Genomic DNA, 19660 nt, shown 5'->3' on the forward strand with positions numbered 1-19660 from the left:
TATGCTGATAACACTGTATTAATGACCCTAACTGCTAATAGCATGCAACAGTGTTTGATTGCATTTAATGACTTCATGCAGGACTTAGACCTTAGGGTCAATTTTACAAAGTCTTTTGTTATGGTATGCGGCCCTAGAGGGACAAAACCCCGTAGGTTTGTTGTAGACAACCTGATTATTGAAAAAGTTGCGAATTTTAATTATTTAGGCAATCTATTTAATAAAAATTTGAGCTGGGGCCCATTAATAACGGCCCGAGTACAAAAAGCCACACGATCCATAGAGGCTCTTTTTCGTTTCGCGAGTAAATTGGGTCAAAAACCAATTGCTGATTTAAAGACCTTATATAAAGCCAAATGTTTGCCTGTTGCCACCTATGGGGCGGGGGTGTGGGGGACACATAAATCTACCCAAATACAAGTCATGGAGAACAAGTTTTTAAAGCGACTTTTGTCAATTCCAACTAGTTCACCAAATGATTTTTCCCATATGGAGATGGGTATAGAATTTGTGAGCGATATTATTCATGTCTCCCCATTACTCCTGTGGGGGAAAATTTGGCTATCTGAGGACTTGCAGCTTACGAAAGAAATCTTGAAAGATTGCCTAAGTTTGGATCATGCTACGCGGATCCCATGGTTGTCATATGTGAAGGAAACTTTTTATAAAATTGGTCTAGGTCATATTTATGAAAGTCCAGAATTTATTCAGTAGGACACAAGGATTGTAATTAGGAATGCTTATCATGATACTTTGGGTCAGTTAAAACACAATGAACAAGTACAATATCAAAAGGGTAAATTGCAGCATCAATTTTATCTATCTTTTACTGTACATACGCAATGGCGATTTTATTTGACGCGATTTCGATTAAATATATTGCATTTTCTTTTTGCTTTTCGGAAACAAGGTGGTTGGTGTGAGAGGCTACCCCCTTGTCCATGTGATAACAAACCTCAACAATGCACTTTGCACATTGTTCTCCTTTGCACTTTGTATGAAAATCCAAGAAACCGGTTTATTAAACCTATCTTAATGGATATTCGTCCCTGTAATTATAAAGAAGGCTATGAGTATCTAAAATCGTTGCATACTGCTGCTATATGTAGCGCCATGCTTAGCTTTATTAAATTGTCATTTACCATTAAGAATCGCTATTGAAAATTGTTGATGCTCTAATGGGAATACTGAGTAAATATCTGATGTAAGATTACAGGTTAACATGAAAGGTTCCATCGGTTTTTCATGTGATATTTATAAATTGTAATAGCAGATTGCACTTTACTATTGCATATTTGGGCCTTTTTATCTTTTATTATTTATGTTAACTTTTAGGGATTGTAATTGTTTTTGGTGATCTGCTGAAATATAGTTAAGAAATTCATTGCTTGTTAATAACTTGATCCTGTAGATTTGAAAACCATTTGTAAAATGTGTTTTTTATTTAAATGTATACTTTTATGATTCCTTGGATGAATCGAAATAAAGTTCATGAACTGTCTCTTTAGGACGATTTGATCCAACACAGTATGATTTGACTAATTGTTACATCACTTGATTTTATATTGTTTTGATTGTTTAGGTGTTCTGCAATGTTTTGTAATGGTTTTAAATACCTAGAAACAATAAAAATCTATCTATTTGTTAATTCCGCCTTATCCAGTCAGCCTTTCATCTTTCAAAGGTTGATTATCCTCGATGAACGTAACGAAAAACATGTTATCATTCAATAGGTCGATGCGCCCAAGGGGGAGACAGGTATGATCTACAAATATTTATGTTAGAGCTACTCGTTTTACCAAGAAATAGCACCTGAGCATCTTCTCTCATTTATATTTGTAGTAATGACGTTGTTGCCATGGCATGGCGTCACTGCCCTTTCTTGTTCGTGATTTGGAACAAGTAATCTAAAAGCGCAAAGCTCTGGGGAAAATTAGCTCAGCTGGCTATACAAATCTTAAAGGAAGTCTATCTTTAAACATCTTATCCAAGCCTGAAAGTTGCTTTTTAATATTATTTTGTAAAAATTAATTTTGGATTTTTGTCAGTGTGTAAACACTTATGGCGCTGACAAATTAATCTGTGGGTGCACTGTACTGACAAATGAAAAATGTGTTCAGTTTCTTACTGAAAGAGAGGTGAGAAGGGATAGTGCGATGGTGTCAGGAGGCATAGGGAAACTATGCTACTAACATAAAGACAAGTCAGCTTGGAAAGGAAACATATTTTTGTATTTTGTGGGCATTTTTATTTGTAAATATCTTGTATGAAACTGCTCCACACACACATGAAATTAAACTGGATCAGAACTAATGTTTCTTGTCAGTGCAAAATGAACCGCCTCTCAGTTTTCTTAATAGTAAGCATGGAATTTGAAGCAGTGCACTTGCCCGGAATCACACAATTCAGGCAGATAGGTGTGCGGGGATTAAGATAAAGGTCTCCATATGTCCCACAAAAAGGTATTGGTGCATTGTAACAGATAAAAACATGATTTGAGGGAGAGGAAGCAGTGAATGAGACATGGAAAGGCAGCTACAGCAGTTACAGTGACCATTATGCACTGGAAATCCGATATTTACATAAGATACTCCGGTACAGCCAACAAGCGTCTCGTTATCTTTACCTTTATTGCTTGACTTGAAATCCATGTATATTGCCTGTAAGCAGTGGTCGAAGTGGGGGGACAAAATTGGGGAACTGTGTGTGGAGAATAAGAGGGCGGTAATAACCAGAGGATGGGATCAGTGGGCGGAGTCAGAGGTATGGCCAGAATGCGCAAAATATTCCAGTTTTTAATATTTGTTTGTCATTTCACTGACCTGTTACAACTTATTATGTTATTTAATTAAGCCAATTGATACACACGAATATTTAAGATTTAATGTGAGTTATTGACATTAAAATACATTCACGAAGGGGGATATTTTTCTGATCACAGAATGTTCCAAATAATCCTAAAAGTGGAAGCACGAGCCATTTGTTTCCGAGCCATGGCGGTTCTGCCATAAGCACTACTCATCTTTTTTCACCAAGCGCAGTTCAAACATGAATGGCAAAATAGCCTAGCTTTGCAAAAAAATTCTATGATTATGGTTTTGCCATATTTGCCACATAATACAACATCTGCTGCATAATCTGACAATCTTAACTAATAAATTGTTTGTGGCTCAAAAAGATCCAAAGTTACTAAAGTTGCACTACCACTAATAAGGCAAAATATTTCCAGAGACTGTAAGTATGTGTGAAAAAGTCAAAAGATTAAAGTATCAGAAAATATACTGCATTAGGCTGCAGCCTATTTTGCTGCATAATTTAGGTAACACTGCAGCATCATTTTGTCCTCCTTTGCTGTATAATTCCAGTGGCCCCAAGGCAAGCAGCATATGTTAAAAGTGCTTGTGTATGAAGCAGAGGGACTGTGAAGCTGGCAAACTTAGTTTGGTGTGTGTGCAAATCCTGCATTTCTGATCCCTGGTGAGTTGCGGCTACCACTGCTGAAACAAGGTCAATGGAGGTACCAATGGGTGAGGTGGACTGGCCTCAAGGGAAGGGACGGCTTTAGCGCTGGTGGCTCCTGTGCAAAAATGTGTGTTGATGCCCCCCAATGACCACCTCCACCACAGATTCCCTACCACCCTTTAACGGTGCCTTCAAGTCTTCTTAACCACACTCTCTCAGATGCATTTAATTTGATTTAAAGCACCACTCATACCAGTGAAGGGTGTCAGAGCACTTTACATTACACACTTTACACAGAGACAATCAAATATACGTGTGTAAATCACTGTGTGGGAAATGTTACATAAGACTAAGGACTACACATGACAACCATATTAGTAGGCAGTATAGTTTAATAGTGAATAAATTGGAGAAACACAAATTCAGAATTTAAAACATAAAACCATGGTTAGGGGTTGTCTTTAATAATCAGAATTGATTTCTATTCAAATGAACACTCATTTCAACATTAGGATACAGAAAGCTCTAATTTACACCTTGCAGTTTGCATGCAGCTCTTAGATGACAATTAATAGCACACTGTTCTATGTTAGAATTTAACTTATAAACTGCAAGTAACAAAAGGATATCTCTGACAATAGCAGTAACCCACTGACTTATTTACATTAGTGCTCTTTGTGATCTCCATGGTACATGTTCTTTGCAGCAGGCACATTAACCCTCTGCACTACCTTTCTATTAGTCAAAGCTTGCACTAGACAAAACTCAGATTTCTCTCTAGGAAGAACATTAATCACCGGAGTTATTATGAGATTTTTATTGTTGCTGATGCCTCCACCCAAAGTCAGTGCCCGGTGGGGTCACAGCAGTCGCACCACCCTAGAGCTGACCCTTCTCAATGGTCCTGTGACCTCAGTGACAGAGTCATTGTTGCTCTAGGGTGTGCTGCTTCATAGTACTGTCCGAAAGACTCTAGGTGAACTTCAGCTTGGCTTGTGGTGGACAAGCCTTTAAGGTTAACCCACACTTGCTACCGCTAGGGTCCACTTGCTGGTGCTAAGACACCACGGCTTCTACGGTCTTACAGGGTCTTCTAAGGTCTAGCAAGGGAATGTGCTCCCTCATGAGAGTGGTCTGGAGGACGGGTCATGAAAACTGAACCTGGTTCCAAAGTTCCGAATTCGGCAGCTCTGACCATAGTGCCATAACCTCTCCCCCACTGAACACCATACTGCTCCACTGAGAGAAACTCACACTGACTTCAACTGCAACCCAATTGTGCTCCAATATAAACACCTGGATGCAGCTCAATTCAAATTACACACAAGAGTAATATGTTGCCTGACAAAAAAGTAACAACATGCTGGAAAAAGCAAACACTCATAGGGAATGCAAAATGGTTACCTTAACGCTTTTACACTCACTATTCAGAAATCGGTGAGTGCTTTTGCCTGAAAAGTTAAGGACATGACGACAGGACCAGGAAGGGACTCATTTCATGGTCCATTGCTAATATTCTTACAAAACGTAAGCAGTGTGGTTTAAAAAGACCACATCCATGAACACAGACCCGCAGTACACATTTTGTTTTCCAATCCACCCATCAAGCAGGCATTGCAGTACCTCCAGGATTGGTGCACTTCCCCACTCGGGGGAAACAATGAGGTTCAAAGAAAGACAAGAAAACAAAAGTAGTGCTTCACTTGCAAACTCTGTACTGTGACACTGACGTGTTTTGGTGTGAATAACATCAATCTGGCCACTTTGCGACCATTCGGTCTTGCTTTATTTAGTTATTTCTTTTTCATATTTTGAATCTTTTATTCCCGAGACTGCAGTTTGGAATAGAAAAATGTCAAAAAAAGATGACATTTCCAGCAAAAGTGTTTTTCTTTTTTGGATCCATTTCACAGGGGAACAAATAAACAATAAGGAGGAAAGAGAGAGTGAGAACCGTTTTTTGAAGTCGCGGTTTTCAGTAAGAGAGGCGGAGCTAGACAGAAAGAGAGGGAATAAGAGGAATAAAGCTAGGGGTAGTGGGGTGGCAGATGTGGACACTGTCCTTGTCATCTCTGGGCACGAAGGAAAAGACAGAGTCCTTTTCCTTCTCTGCCCACCCACCCATCTCAGAAGGGCCATGAACGCCGAGCCATACCTGTAGGCCTTGGCATTTTCTGTCGTCCTGGGACGCAGGTTGAAAATTAAATAGTAGGGGAACGGAATCTATTGACTTAAAGAAGTAGGGGCACGCCATGCCCTGCCGATCCAACCCACTTCGACCACTGCCTGTAGGCATCTGGCAGGCTGAGCAGTGTGCTCCTATCCAACTGGAAGTGGGTCTGCTGAACGCCCAATCAAAGGTCAGGATAGGGCTGTTCACTCCATGCTCTAACCTGTCTCCTGATAGGGTGTTTGGATAGCTGGACTGAAATGCATCACTGCCCAAGCAGCCTTCATTCTTCAGACATGCAGTGTAGATTTGGGCATTAACAGCATGTCTATGGCTTGTGAATGTTTGAAGGGAGCTGAGATGTAAAGAACCCTTCAAACATGTGCAATCCCAAGGACTCTGCTGTTACCACTTTCCTTTTAGTTTCCTTTTAACTGCTGACATGCACACTTAGCCACGTCAGCACACAGACAACAGAAATTAAAGCATTCAAAGTGACAGGCGTGTCAGTTCATCTGTTTTCATTTCTGCTGCAGTAGCTGCAAAAAGCAACATCTTGATGTAGTTATGATCAAGTTAGTGGGGCTGCGCTCCTGTGCCCTCTGTGGACCAGCCGCCCCTGAGTCTGGGAACCCTGTTCCAAGTAGATAGGCTGGTTTGACTACGACTGTCCTAAGGATCATGTTACTTAAAAAAAAAAAACCTGTGAACAAACCAAATAGCTGTAAGGGAGAAATAGCTGCTTGCAGAAGGATATATAGACAGATGCTAAAAGTGTGTAAACAAGCCATTAAAGAAGAGGCCTGGGTAGACCTAGTGGAGGCGAGTGAGAAAAATGATTCTTCCGATTTCTGGAAGGTTGTAAACAACCCATATTTTGGTGATTTTGATGTCCCTTCGCTGCAGACTGTAGTTGAGGCTGAAACCTGTGTCGCCCATTTCAGCATCATCTACAATAATTCAAAGTCTAATAAGGGTTTGATTTGGAAACCTCTGTCATTAGCAGCACTATTTTCTTGTGAGCCGATTCAAATACTTAGCAGCCAAAATTGCAATATGTTATTTCTGCCACCATTAAAATTCCAAATGCCAATGCACCTGGCCCTCATGGCAATCCGTCAGATCTTTTTAAGGCGAACATTGAGTTATGGGGCCCTCTCTTAACCAGCATTTTCAGAACCGTGTGTAATTCAGGCTACTAGACTCATGGCCTGAGGCCTAACTGTTCCTGTATATACAAAGGGCGACAGGCTGATCCTATTTCTAACCACCCGATGCCCCTGCTGTATGCCCCAGTCAAACGTTCTGTGTAAAATAATATTAAAAAGATTAAATCACGGAGTTGATACTCAATCCTTTCTCATATTCATTATGGGTTCCACAGGGGCATCAGAACTGTGGAACAGTGCTTGAGTTTGGAACTCCTTATTGCAAAAGACACGGTGGTTACAAAGTGGGTAATTTATTTAGGCCTCATGGACCTGCCAAGCGCCTTTGACTGGGTTTCACACTCTAAACTGTGCTGCTTGATAGAACATTTGGAGATGGAGGAACCAATTAGTAAACTCTTACAGGACATCTATGCAGGCTTGGGAGTCACATTAAGGTATGGACCTACTGAGGGGTGCACCGAGGAATTCATCAATGGCAGGAGTGTGTCCTTGCTCTATTCCTTTCCACCCTCTGTATTAATAATCTGGAGAGGGTGTTGGCAGAGGGAGGTAGGGATATGCCCAAATAGGTAATCAACCAGTGCGCGCCCACTTGCATGCAGATGGCGCTGTCTTAATAACCCGCACCGCAAGGGCTTCCAATTTTTGTTGAACACCTAAGTAGATTTTATAGGAGAGAAGGGCCTCATGGCAAACATGGATAAAACCTACATCATGATATGTAGACCCCGAAACCCTCCCTTCTCCCCACCCCTCACATTGAAGGCTTCACCTGAAGCGTACATTGTTAAAGCAGACTCGTTCCTTTTCATGATTGGGCATACAAGTTGATTCTGGTGGCACGTGTAAACAGCACATTGGCAGCAGACTGAACCAATTTAAGAAGACTGCAACTCCCCTTTTTAATTTTTCTTCAACGTCAGGGATCAAACCCCTAAATCAGATGGGAGAACTGAATAGCCCTGGCTACCAATCGGATAGGTGTTTGGGGTCTCAAAACCCTAATGAAATTGCTGAGGTCAGAAAATAGTTATTTTCTTTGCAGAATGCTAGCTGTTCCAGCTAGTTGCCCCGCATTTTTGATGCACAATGAGTCTTCCCTTTCTGAAGGCCCCTATTAGGATTCATCCCCCACTTTTATCGCACAGGGTGCGGACTATAGAGGAAGCCAAATCCAACAGGCTGATAATACAAGAGTGTCCCACTTTGGATTAGTCAGGCCATATTCCCTGGTTGAGGTTTGTTAAGATCCTTTGTATGAAGATGGATAGACCTAATTTGTCCAACGACCCGAGGTCACCGAGTCTCTGAGTCTCCTTAGTAAAGAGGAATTAAAATATTGATGTCTCCAACTATTGGAAGAGGAAGGATTTTAAATCCCCAGCATAGGTTTATGCTAACCATGTTGAGATGCAATATGATCCACTGGTTAGTAACCCTCCCAAAACGTCATTATTGGTCCCAAAAATGTGCATCCTCTTCTTGTGATAGTATCTCAAAACAATGCACCATATACACAATGCACCATATACACGTTATATTTTTTTCCATATTTTTGATGGTCCAAGGTTTAGTTTTAATACACCATTACTGCACAGACTTCCGTTCAAGCAATGTAGGCTCGTCTTAGTTTGCTTGCAACAACTTCAATCACTGGAGGTATGTTTAGCATTTCAAATTAATATTTGCCGTGCCATTGGTATAAGGAAGAGAATGGGAGACTTTTAATCAACTTCTAATTCCCTCTTTTTACTGTTTATTCACTGGCTAGCGGGGGGTTTACTGATGTGTGCAGAATAGATGTGGCCTATTTTAGATGTTACTTGTACTGAGATTGTTTCAGAATTTTGTATGTGCACTTTTGATGTAAGTAATGTTGATGAATCAACTGGTTTTTTTATGTTGCTTTTATGGTTTCTTTTATGCAACCCGAATAAAGACGATTGACTGACCTACTGACAGACTTTTTTATTCAAGTCTCCTGTATAAGAGATGTGCATGCATTGTAAGAATTCCAGAGTACCAGTGTGCATGAATTACACGAATAATGATTTAAATAGTAGTAATTTATTTTTGTATTTAATTCTTTTATAGCAATGCTCATCCCAGTGCAGGGTGTCATAGCAACAATAAATCATACAAATGTGTAAATCAATGTACAGGAAATGTTACAAAAGGCAATGAGGGTTATAAAGTGTAGGAGTCATATATCATCCATCCTTGTAAACATCAAGGGGCCTATTACAATGGCGGTCAGAAAGCCTCTGACCTTTGGTCGAAGGATTTCCGACCGCCATCGTCGGTTTCAATTTTGACAGGCTGATAATGATGCAGCCGGTCGGAATTGAAACTGGCTGGTCATTCCAGCTGGCTTCTATCGGGCTCAAGAAGCCTGCCAACCAGTCGGAACCGGCTCATAAACCCAAAGAGGAGGTCTTTACGCCCTTGGGATTACGATGCATGGTTTCTGGCATGGTTTCCATGCCAGCCTGTCCGACATGGAAACCATGTCGGAAAGCATGTTTGGTGGCCCCCAGCAGGGCCCCCATGAGTGTGCCGCCCCGGTTGGGGACTGAGGGTGCAGCTATGGTGCCCCCCTGTTAATTCATACACCCCGTGGCAGGCACCTTGAGGTGCAGGGATGAACCATATCTCCCATTTCCCTATGGGAGCATGTACTATGGACGGTTTACGGCCATAATGCATGCTCTCATAGGGAAGGGCTGCAATGCGACCGAACACGGGCCCAATTCACAGAATTAACTTAAGACAAAATCCTAAACTTACTACCGATTTGGTATTAACATAAGGCACTTAATCATTTTGGTATTCACAGAAGGCACTTACTCATTTTGGTATTCACAGAAGATACTTACTCATCAATGAGTAATTGCCTTTTGTGAATACCAAAATTAGTAAGTTACTCAAAATGAGTAAGTTACTCATTTTGGTATTCACAGAAGGCACTTACTCATCAATGAGATTGTGCCTTCTGTTAATACCAAAATGAGTAAGTGCCTTCTGTGAATACCAAAATGGTAGTAAGTTTAGGATTTTGTCTTAAGTTAGTTCTGTGAATCGGGCCCACTGCTCGGTTGCATCCTCATGAGGCGGGCAGGACGGCCGGCCGGGTGTTGGTCAGTCCTGTTTAAGAGTCGGTGTCGGGCGGAAGCAATTCCACCCGACATCTAAATCGACCCCTATATCTTAATAGTGCATGGCCAGTGTCAGAATTTAATAAGTAACTCAGTGACTTGGTTTGTCTGTACTAAAAAAAAAAAGAATCTCCCTGCCGAAAGTAGTACCCACTTACGAGCTACATAAAATAGAAATTGGTCATCTGCATGTTAAACAACGTGCTTTGCAACAGGCACATTAACCATCTATGCTACTTTTGGAGTCAAAACTGTAACTGGACAAAACACAGAACTCTCCTTTAACTGCAGTACCTAACCAAGTTATCCTTCCATTATTATAATACCCTGAAAATGAATGGCTACACCAATATCTCTGCAGCAGGGTCTTAAGCATGTAAGATATTTTAAAACACCGTCTCTTTGTGACCAATTAAGAAAGCTAGAACGGATTTCCTGTCACTTTTATCCTTGTTGCCAATATCTTAGTGGAATTGTTTTTTTTAAATGTATTAGTTAACTGTCATAACTCGGCTCCTCGTGACTTCACACCCTTTCCTCTGCCAACCCTTGTGCCCCAAGATGGGTTCTCTCCTTTGTTTTTCCCCAATTCCATCACTGTTTACAACACATATATTTCCCTCCAGATTCACGCTGTTTTTTTCTTTTAAACATGACTTTTCAAAGTGTAGCAGTGCTGTACTCCACTGAAAAAGCAAACAGTCTGTGAAGGTCAAATTACAATAAAGATAACAAGTCACCCTCCTGCTATGGCTGGCTCCGGATTACAAGCAGTAATGATAACTCCAAAACTGCTCAGAAGCTTCTCACCATTTACTCTGGAAAATATATAGTATTTTTTATAAATCAAATAATTGTTTTTATGAAATGAATGCTTTATTATGTCTGCATCTATGTATCGTTCTTGTACCAACACTTTTTTGATAAAAGATTAACATAAGTAAAATTAAAATAAGTCAAAATATTTTTTTAATAAAAAATACTAGTTTTGTTTGTATTATTTTTGACTTGTGGTCCTAAGGTATGAGTGCGAAACGTGTTAATCATATGCACTGAGCCCGGTGCTAACTCCTTTTCCAAAATAGCTTCTCATCATTTACCCCTTGCCTGCTCATGACGGAACCACGACGTCATGAGCCACTGGCGGCGTGTGCTCATGACGGCGTGGCTCCGTCATGCGGCTGCCGCTCCGCCCACGCGGCATTAATTCCCCGCCTGTGTGGCCAAATTAATGAGCGGGCGGGTCCGTGACGGAACCACGCGGTCATGAGCACGTGCCGCCCATGACTCATGACGGCGTGGTTCCGTCACGTGCACAGCCGCGCAGCGTTACCCCCCCACCCGCCTTGGCCAAGGGGTTAAAGGACTTACGGGGTGTTGAAGTTCAATGTCTTATTAAGTGTTGCTTGCGTTTCTAGAGTAGATGTTATCGTCAAGCCATTACTGAAGGGGATTTTTAAATATGGTTTGTAATATTAAGAATCGCAATTGATTCTGAAATACTTTTGAGTATGTCTTTCTATTTTTCTGTAATTATGTCTCCTTCCCAACACCTGGACATAAAGGGAATGATGAGATATCTGTTTAAGAAAGTTACCAGAATGGAAAATGTTCCACCAGTAAAACAAGTGATGTCACTTTCAGTATATACCTTATAATTTCGGAGTACTTTGCTATTAACCCTTGATATTTCCTTTTTCTCCACGTGTTACAGTTACCTTCGAAACGCACCTCAAAAGGTCCCGTCTCAAAAGCTTTCACACAATATGAATTGATGAAAAGTTATACAATACTGCACGCTTTTTCCAGATTTCACCTTTTCTCGCTCACTACCCTGGTCCCTAGCCCCCAACTACCATGCAACATGTCCTGAGTGACACGTAGTGAGTACGTGGTGGACTCAAGAATCTGCTAATGTCTCATCACACAGAAGCCCAAGTGGTATCTTTCTGGCTCTGGCTCTCAATGAGGAGGAGTAAGAATTTGGGGTTTATGTTTTTTAGGTTTGACGTTAGCAGCGCTATTTTGGCTTTAATCAAATTAAACATATATAACATATGCATATAAAATTAGTGGTGACAGTAGCACCTCTTTAGTTATGGCGAAGCCAGACTTTCCACTGAAAATCCATTTTATATTTTCTTATTAACTTTGGCTCGCTCGAGGAATCTGCATGAAATTTTCCAAAAAAGGACATCCATGTCAAGTTTCATCATGCAGATCCACCAAACAGGGGCATAAATAAAATCGATTACCACAAACTCGGCATGTAAAAAGAACTTTACTCAAGAAAGTGCATGTATTTGTTTGGTGTAAATCCATTCAGTAGTTTCAGAAATTAGTATTTAAATAGTATTCCAATCTGGCCATGAAGAAGTCACATTTTAGAGATATTTGGTCTGTAAAATCATTGATTCTTTGCGGATTCATTTATAAACAGCAGATTTGGGCATACAATTAAAAAATAAAGTCACACCTTTGGACGAGGAAGACTCTACACCCGTTGTCCATTGCGGAACCTCGTATCATGCAGCAGATTTGCCAATCTGCCATCAAACAAAAATGTTTATTCCTGCAACCGCTACCAGAATGTTGTATTGCACACCGTATTAGAAAAAAGGAGAAGCAAAAGGGCATTTGGGGAAAGGGTGGAAATATTCTAACCCCAGGCCCATGGGGAGGGCCTCAAAGGAATAACTTCTTTTTACAAAATATATATATATTTACTGCTTGATTTGTGGACCCTTTGCTGGAACTGTGGCTCCTAGGTCCTCCCTCGTCCAACAGACTCTCCTGTGAGTCTCAGAATTTGCAAATCAAGCATAGGATCCATGATTTTGGGAAACAAAAATGAGAAAAAAATATATTCAATGCACTACTGCTGCGCTTGGACAATGACCACTTTTAGAGGTTGGCCGCAAGTGGTGGTGTAAGGGTCCGGCCACAGTTTGGGAAACTCGTCCAACCCCCTTCAATGGGCACATGTGGGAATGACTGCCCAGAAAGAATCTGGGCAAAGCCTCTGGCCAGAGGTCATGTGCTGCTGCCACCAAAGGTCATGCACAGCAAATGTTGGCTGGATGCAAAGTATTCTAGATCAAGACCTCGCCAGCAGCCAAGCCCTGTGGCCTACTGTTGATGAGCACAGCAATGCACTGCATGTGCAAGCTGCGCAGGAAGTGTTGGGTACCACGACTTGCGAACCCTGTGCACATATAAAGGCTGTGCACAACTCAGTTGCCCGCCTGTGGAGGGTTGGTCACAGGACCTGGCCTCAGCCAGGATGTTGACCCCATACAAAGTGTTGAGTGCAGTTCCATTGGTCAACCCACGCTGCGCACTACGAAGACCATGTGCTGCGGTAGTTAACCACTGATGATGGGCCGGGTGCGGAGACTTGGACCTACAGCCAACACCTTGCTGGGTATGGCTGAAGGCCATGCGCAGCAGGGTTTGGCCATCTTGAAGGGTTGGATGCAGTCCACCCTGATGCACACCCCCTGCTACAAACCGGTGAAGGGTAAAGGCAGATGGGGTTGGCCACTAGCGCTGGGTTGAGTGAAGGGCCTGGCCAGAGGTCAGGACCTGTGCTAACCCCTGGCCAGTGACAGAGGGTGTGGCGCAGGGCCTGGCAGAAGGTAAGGCCCTTCTCCCAACTCACAGCGCACAACCAAAAGCCATGCACTGTGGGGATTGGCCACAGGCGGAGGGTTGGGCTCAGGGTACTTTTGGATGTGGTGTATGATCAAAAACAATATACTGGAAAAAGCAATAAAGTGAAGTTATGGTTTGCCTCAACATACAGTCATATAAACCTCAGAAATTCCACCTAAATAAACACAGTTAAATGCAGTAACAGTTGCAAAATAAAACTGAAAAACCACTGCAATTCACAAGTTATGCACTGCCCATAGCTCACCACAGCAATGCAAACAATAACTAACACACCAAATGCAAAGTCTATGACCTCAAAATGTTATATCGATAAATAACACTTAGAAATGAAATGTAATTAGACAACACAAAATCATCTCAACTATAAGTAGGGCCTTTGGAATTATGTGGCAGGAGTGGGGCAAATTATGTAGCAAGATTGACTACATTATGTAGCAAGAAGATGCAAATTATGCAGAGTAATGCAGCCCATTTTATGATAGTATTACTTCCTGGTGTTGTCACTTTTTTTATGAAGGTAAACACTGTCTGGGAACGGTTGCACCTTATTAGTACCAGTTTAACACCCAAGTACAGAAATAGGCAATGGAAAGGTGGACAGTCAGCCTTTGCAAAAGGCCTTCCACTGTACAGCCACACATGTGGAGGCATTTTTAGGAACTTTTGATCCATTGGAGCTAGAAACTATTTTTTGTTTAAATATGCAGATTATGGAGCAGATCATGCCAAAGTTACAAATCCATAATTATACAGAAAAAGCTCCTGCAGCAAAATTGCATAATTCCATATGGTTCCGTGTGTAAGATGATTCTAATTGCATCTGTCTTATGAAGGGTGAGGTAATGACAGTTGTAATTGGTGTGCTCTTCACCAAGTGAATGCGTTTCAAGAGAGTTGAAATTGTGTGATACGTGTTGGCACTGTGTGAGTTGGCAGGCCTGCTATACTCATCTTCAGTGGGGATAGTCGAAAAAGAATGATACATTTTCAGACATACATTAAACGACACATGCATGAATGGTGAATCGTGCAAAATGACTTCTAGGCATATACGTCTATATTATGCATTGTTTACAAAATTTGTTTATACTATTTAATAAAAACATCTGTCACAATGCCGTGCAAGGATACAAATACTTCCGCAGAAGCAGAGATACTCTGAAAATACACCAACAACACAAATACACCTACAAACAGCAGTCCACAGACCAGTGGTCGAAATGCATTTTTTAAAAAGTATGTGAGCTGTGATGCTGTGCGCAAAGGGGGTGAGGTGAGTGAGCATAAGGGTAGGGTCAAAAGCATGGCCAAAAAGACAAAATATCTTGTAACTTTGTAGGTCTTTCACCTTCAGGTAAGTAGATTTAAAGTAAGGAGCTGCTTAAAGGAAGAATAAATACAAGTTAAGTTAATCCGTGGGAAGTGCAGTATTCTACATTATGAAACCACTATTAGTGCACTGCAGAGGTCTGTGTCTGTAACCAGAGAGCCACAAAACGGAATCCTGGTTGTTGCAGTGGAGAAAAGTGACTCGTGTATGGTTAGTGCTGTGAGGTCCCAGTCTGTGACAGAAAGCACTGTGAACATAAGCAAGTCATTGTTTTAAACTTGCATTACACAAAGAGAGTTTACGCTGCTCACCGGCGACAAGACCAAAGCCCGCGGCTGACCCGTCATTTATAGTCCAGTCACCATTTAGCGTCGTCACTGCCGCTGTAGGTATGTACAAGGGCACGCTCCAGGCACTAATGTCATTGAAGAATTAGACGGGGAATTTCCTTCTGAATATGAATGGAAAAAAATATTTTTGTGGACTTTGCAAAATGAGCCTTTTTTATGTATTTACATGGTAGGCACGATTTTGCAAGGCGACATTTTCTTTACGGGTCTGTCGGGTGTCAAACATACTACTTTTGTCTTCAGCCCTATGTGGCCCATGGACAAGGGATTGATTCTCATGAAACATCCTTTTGTGGTGGCGGAGACTATGTTGGTGTCTCTAAGAGGAGGTCTGCACTGAACCCTCTACAGTAGCTATCTAGCTCCCTGGGACTCGCGCTGGCAGTCAACGATGCCCTTAGAATCTCCCCAGAAAAAAATGCGACGGTGGTATGGAAACAGAGCTGTCGTCTCCCCCAACCACCGGAAACTCACAACCCCATATTCTTTATATTTACATATTCATGCAATGTCCATCGCCTACTTCCCGACCATCACCACCCACCCACCGACACTAGGTACTGCTACTCCTATTCACCCATCAATGTGCCCACTCACCCTCTCAGCGTCCTTATTCACCGACGTGCCCATCCATGCAACGTCTTCGAACACACGTGTAATGCACCCGTCAATAATGGACATTGGATAGTCATACCTGTTGGCTTTGCTAAAGCTCGTTACGTTCCTGATTACTATACTGGTGTTTCACCTGCGTGCCTGGTGATACACTTGGATGGGAACCATAGAAAGCTAGTGTCTCCGCTGCACCTGTGCGGGGCCCCGCATGCGACCTTGTCGGTCAGAGCATAAACAAGAGACGTCAGCGGCTCCGAGGTCAACATCCTGGAGTAGTGTTTTTATTCGTGAATAGTCGGGTTTGCTCTCCTAGGAAAGCCAGCCCTAGTCAGTGAGCGCGAGATGACACTTCATTCTTTTCCTTTCCCTTCGATGTACTCTGTCTTGACTTTGCCCTCTGCATTCCTTTCGCCAGACTTTGCCCCTTCTGTGGCTAGCGCTTCCATGTGCGCCGACTCTGCCTTCGTATCGGATTTTCTATTCGTCTGTCCCCAGGAATGGGGTGACTTCGGTAGAGGATAAAAACAACAGAGTGTTTGTCAATTACAACACGTCCCGGGGCATTGAGCGCCTGAGCCTCGTACACAACCAAGTAGAGAATTATTCCAAACCACACGCGCGCGTGATGAGCACGATTAATAACTATTATTATTACTATATCTTCATTGTTATCTAATGCAGTTCGGAGCTAAACAGATGGAAAGGGCATCTCATATGGAAAGGCAATTTACTCTCCGCAACTAAATCCCAAACAAAACGGTAAGAACAAATGAAAACAAGTCTGGGGGAGCACACACAACATATACTTTACTTACTGAGAACGAGCGCCATTAAAGTTAAACCAAAGATTGACGTGGGCACGTTTTCGACTCAACTAAGTGTATGTAGGAAAACATTACAGCTGGGAATGGCGGGCCAAGGGATTCAGTCCTGTACTGGGAGCAGGGCTTTAAGTGGGCCTGGTCTCACCGGGTCTGAGCACCGGCAGATTTTTTAAGGAGGCAGCGAAACGGGTCTCTATCCGGCTGTTTTGTGCCCTGGCACAGGAGGTCCGTTTTTTTCGAGCTTTATAGGGGAAGGGAAATCCTTTAAAGAGAGTAATTTTCTCTCTGGATTTCTCTTCTCTTTTCGGAACTAAGTAGCAGCAACATTGTCGTGGTGTCACCAGGGCTTTATGTGGAAGCTTTTTCAATATTATATACAAGCCACAGTTGCTGCTTATTTATCTTATGCAACTAACAACCATTGACAAAGCCAATAATCCGGACTTCATGTAGTTATGATGTTACTTGTATCATATATCTGGATGCAACGACAGAAACAAAAAAAACAATCGGGCTGCACACTATGCTAAGCACAAACTTTTAGCGTACGTGATTTTAATTGCATTGGCCCCGCCACCCTGAAAGACCCCCCCCCCCCCCCGTTTTTTCATCCCACTTAAACCCCTGACTGGGAGGTACATTTGTTATTGACATTGTAATGGCAGGACCGGGCTTGCACTAATGCCCACTGTGAGTTCCCACTTGGGCGGGAGAGGTCCGGCGCTCCCTCCCTCCCACTCACATCCCCGACCCCGGTCAATCCTTACCTGACCTCTTGAGCTCCCCCATGGCCACTGCAATGGGGTCCTCGGCCTCCGAGCCCTCTGGGACCCGCTGGACACTGGACCCGCTGACCTCAGCCGTGACCCCACATCGCAAGGTCACCGGGGGATCCAGCGTACCCCTCGAACGCTCCTTCACTGCAGACACACTCGGGGATGCCCCTGGCCAAGGTCGGGGCGCAGGGCAGCCGCCACCGGCCCCTCCATGCCGAGCCCAGCGCCGCGAAGCTGTCTCCTCACTGCAAGAGAAACGAAAGGAAAAAGATGTTTGGTTTCACGACGGGGCAGCCAGGGAGGGCACTGCCCATGGGGCTCCCCGGGTTAGGGGAAGCCGGTAGGGGTTCAGTCCCCTTCTGTTACTTGAAGGCGTGTGCCCAACAGCCTAAAGCAGGGAGGATGCCTGGTCACTGGGGCGCTGTAAGGTGCCCCCAAGGGCTGCCTGCTCTGGCAGTGCAGCTCCCGTCCCTGCCACACACGGCCTCAGCACGCTTTACCCTGCTTCGCCAAAGCCGGCTTGTTTATCAAAAGGTGAAGTACACGCGGATCAGGGCGGCTGTTCTAGCGCAGGTGGGGCAGGCCAGGCCATAGGCGCCGCTGCCTCTTTTGGCCCCAGTCACTGCCAGTATTTGGGGATGAGCTGCCGTCGTCCACTGCCGGACGCCAGACAAGCACAATGCAGCATTAGCGCGTCCTTGCACTGCCCTCGAAGCGGGGCCGGGCCCCTGGCCCCCGCCTGGCAGTGGCAGCCCTCCTCGGACAGTGCGTCCTGCACCTGCATGCCTCCAACAGGGCCCGCAGGATCGCTTCCCGCCCCGGCCTCGGTTCAGCAGCAACAGTCCCTACGGGTCCCAGCCTCCCAGAGTGCCCCGACCCCCTCTCGACCCCACCCGGCTGTCTGCCCGAACCAGAGCCGTTAGCATGGGCTGATCGTCTTACCTTTCCTCGGCTGGCGGCTCCTTCCGAGGACTTCACCTCCTGGCCAGTACCAATTCCCGTGTTTCCAGGCTCTGTCCAGTGCCACTGCCCTCTGCGCCGGCCACAATGTAAGAAATGTCCAGATGCCCTTCCGATACTCTTATTCCATGACAGGGTGCGCACCAATCAGACCTGCAGAGCGGCGGGAGGCATGGTAAAGTGCAGAAGTGGCGGTGAAGGCTGAGGTGCGCCCGCAGCGCCCGCGCGAGAGGAAACGAGTTGCCGGTCTATTTTCTAGAAAGGCACAAAAACATAGAATAAACTCCAGGGCTGGAGGAGCTGTCTGACGAATTACTATTCAAATCGCAGTGAGTGCCCGTGGCCAAGATGACTGCGCCCTGAGAGTGGCAAACAAGCTCAGCCAGGACGTCCGCAACCTGGGATTGGGGGTTATCTGAGGCTACGGCACATCGTTATCCTGCCGCAACCTTAGCTGCCTGATGAAGGCGGAAGCAGCTCAGCGGAAAACTCTCCTCCTCCTCTGTTTGCGTTCTAGCATTTCTCCCCCTTTCATCAAACAATTTTCCCTTTCATTAGCCACCCCTTCCCTGCACCCCCTTTCTTCCCCATCTGGTAAATATAAAAGCCGCTTTCCAGGAACTTTCCAGGAATCGGTGCAACGTGATTGCAGTGGCTCGTAGTGCAGACCGGGAGGCGCGCTGGGTCTCCTGCCGGCAGCCGGCGGCAACTGCAGTCACCCAGTGGCACAACAACAGCTGTCGGTGTCTCCCTGCTAGAGAGAAGCGTGGAGAATGGTTGGGGCGGAAACCAAAACCATTCACTATAGCACTTTTGGAAAAGCTCTCCTCGTTTCTCCGTTTTGATAAGGAGTTTACTACTGGGTTCCCCGACCTTATCTATTATGGGTCATGATTAGCTGGGCTAAGTGCAACCCCTTGATCGCCTGGCTCTCAGTGATAGCGGGTGTCGAGTAGTCCAAGGCTTTGGAGGGTGGGTGGTGGAGGGTGTAACAGCTTGTAAGTAATACTCATACTCCGGGCGGCATGTTGATGCTTTTATTAGGCTCACAGAATAGTGCTGCTTGCTTCTCCGAATCCTCGAGAATCAACCGAAAAGTATATATTCAACATAGTTACTAAGCATTCTAACCTCCCTTCACATTCTAGCATGGAAAGCTCCCTTTTTTCTT

The 19660-nt window shown here is 44.0% G+C and overlaps 1 protein-coding gene across 1 annotated transcript in view; it reads right to left on the reverse strand.

Annotated features, from left to right (window-relative positions):
• The window catches only part of SOCS2 (suppressor of cytokine signaling 2), a 316203-nt gene extending 297163 nt beyond the window's left edge, over positions 1-19040 (reverse strand). Inside the window, exons 1-2 of the mRNA XM_078674543.1 lie at positions 18472-19040; positions 17521-17774 (exon numbers count right to left, since the gene is read on the reverse strand). Of these exons, the coding sequence (XP_078530669.1) occupies positions 17521-17542 (22 nt within the window). The 5' untranslated portion in view covers positions 17543-17774; positions 18472-19040. The remainder of the gene's footprint in view (positions 1-17520; positions 17775-18471) is intronic.
• Between the last annotated feature and the right edge of the window lie 620 nt (positions 19041-19660).

Source organism: Lissotriton helveticus, chromosome 1_1, assembly GCF_964261635.1.
Source record: "Lissotriton helveticus chromosome 1_1, aLisHel1.1, whole genome shotgun sequence".
Lineage (NCBI taxonomy): Eukaryota > Metazoa > Chordata > Amphibia > Caudata > Salamandridae > Lissotriton > Lissotriton helveticus.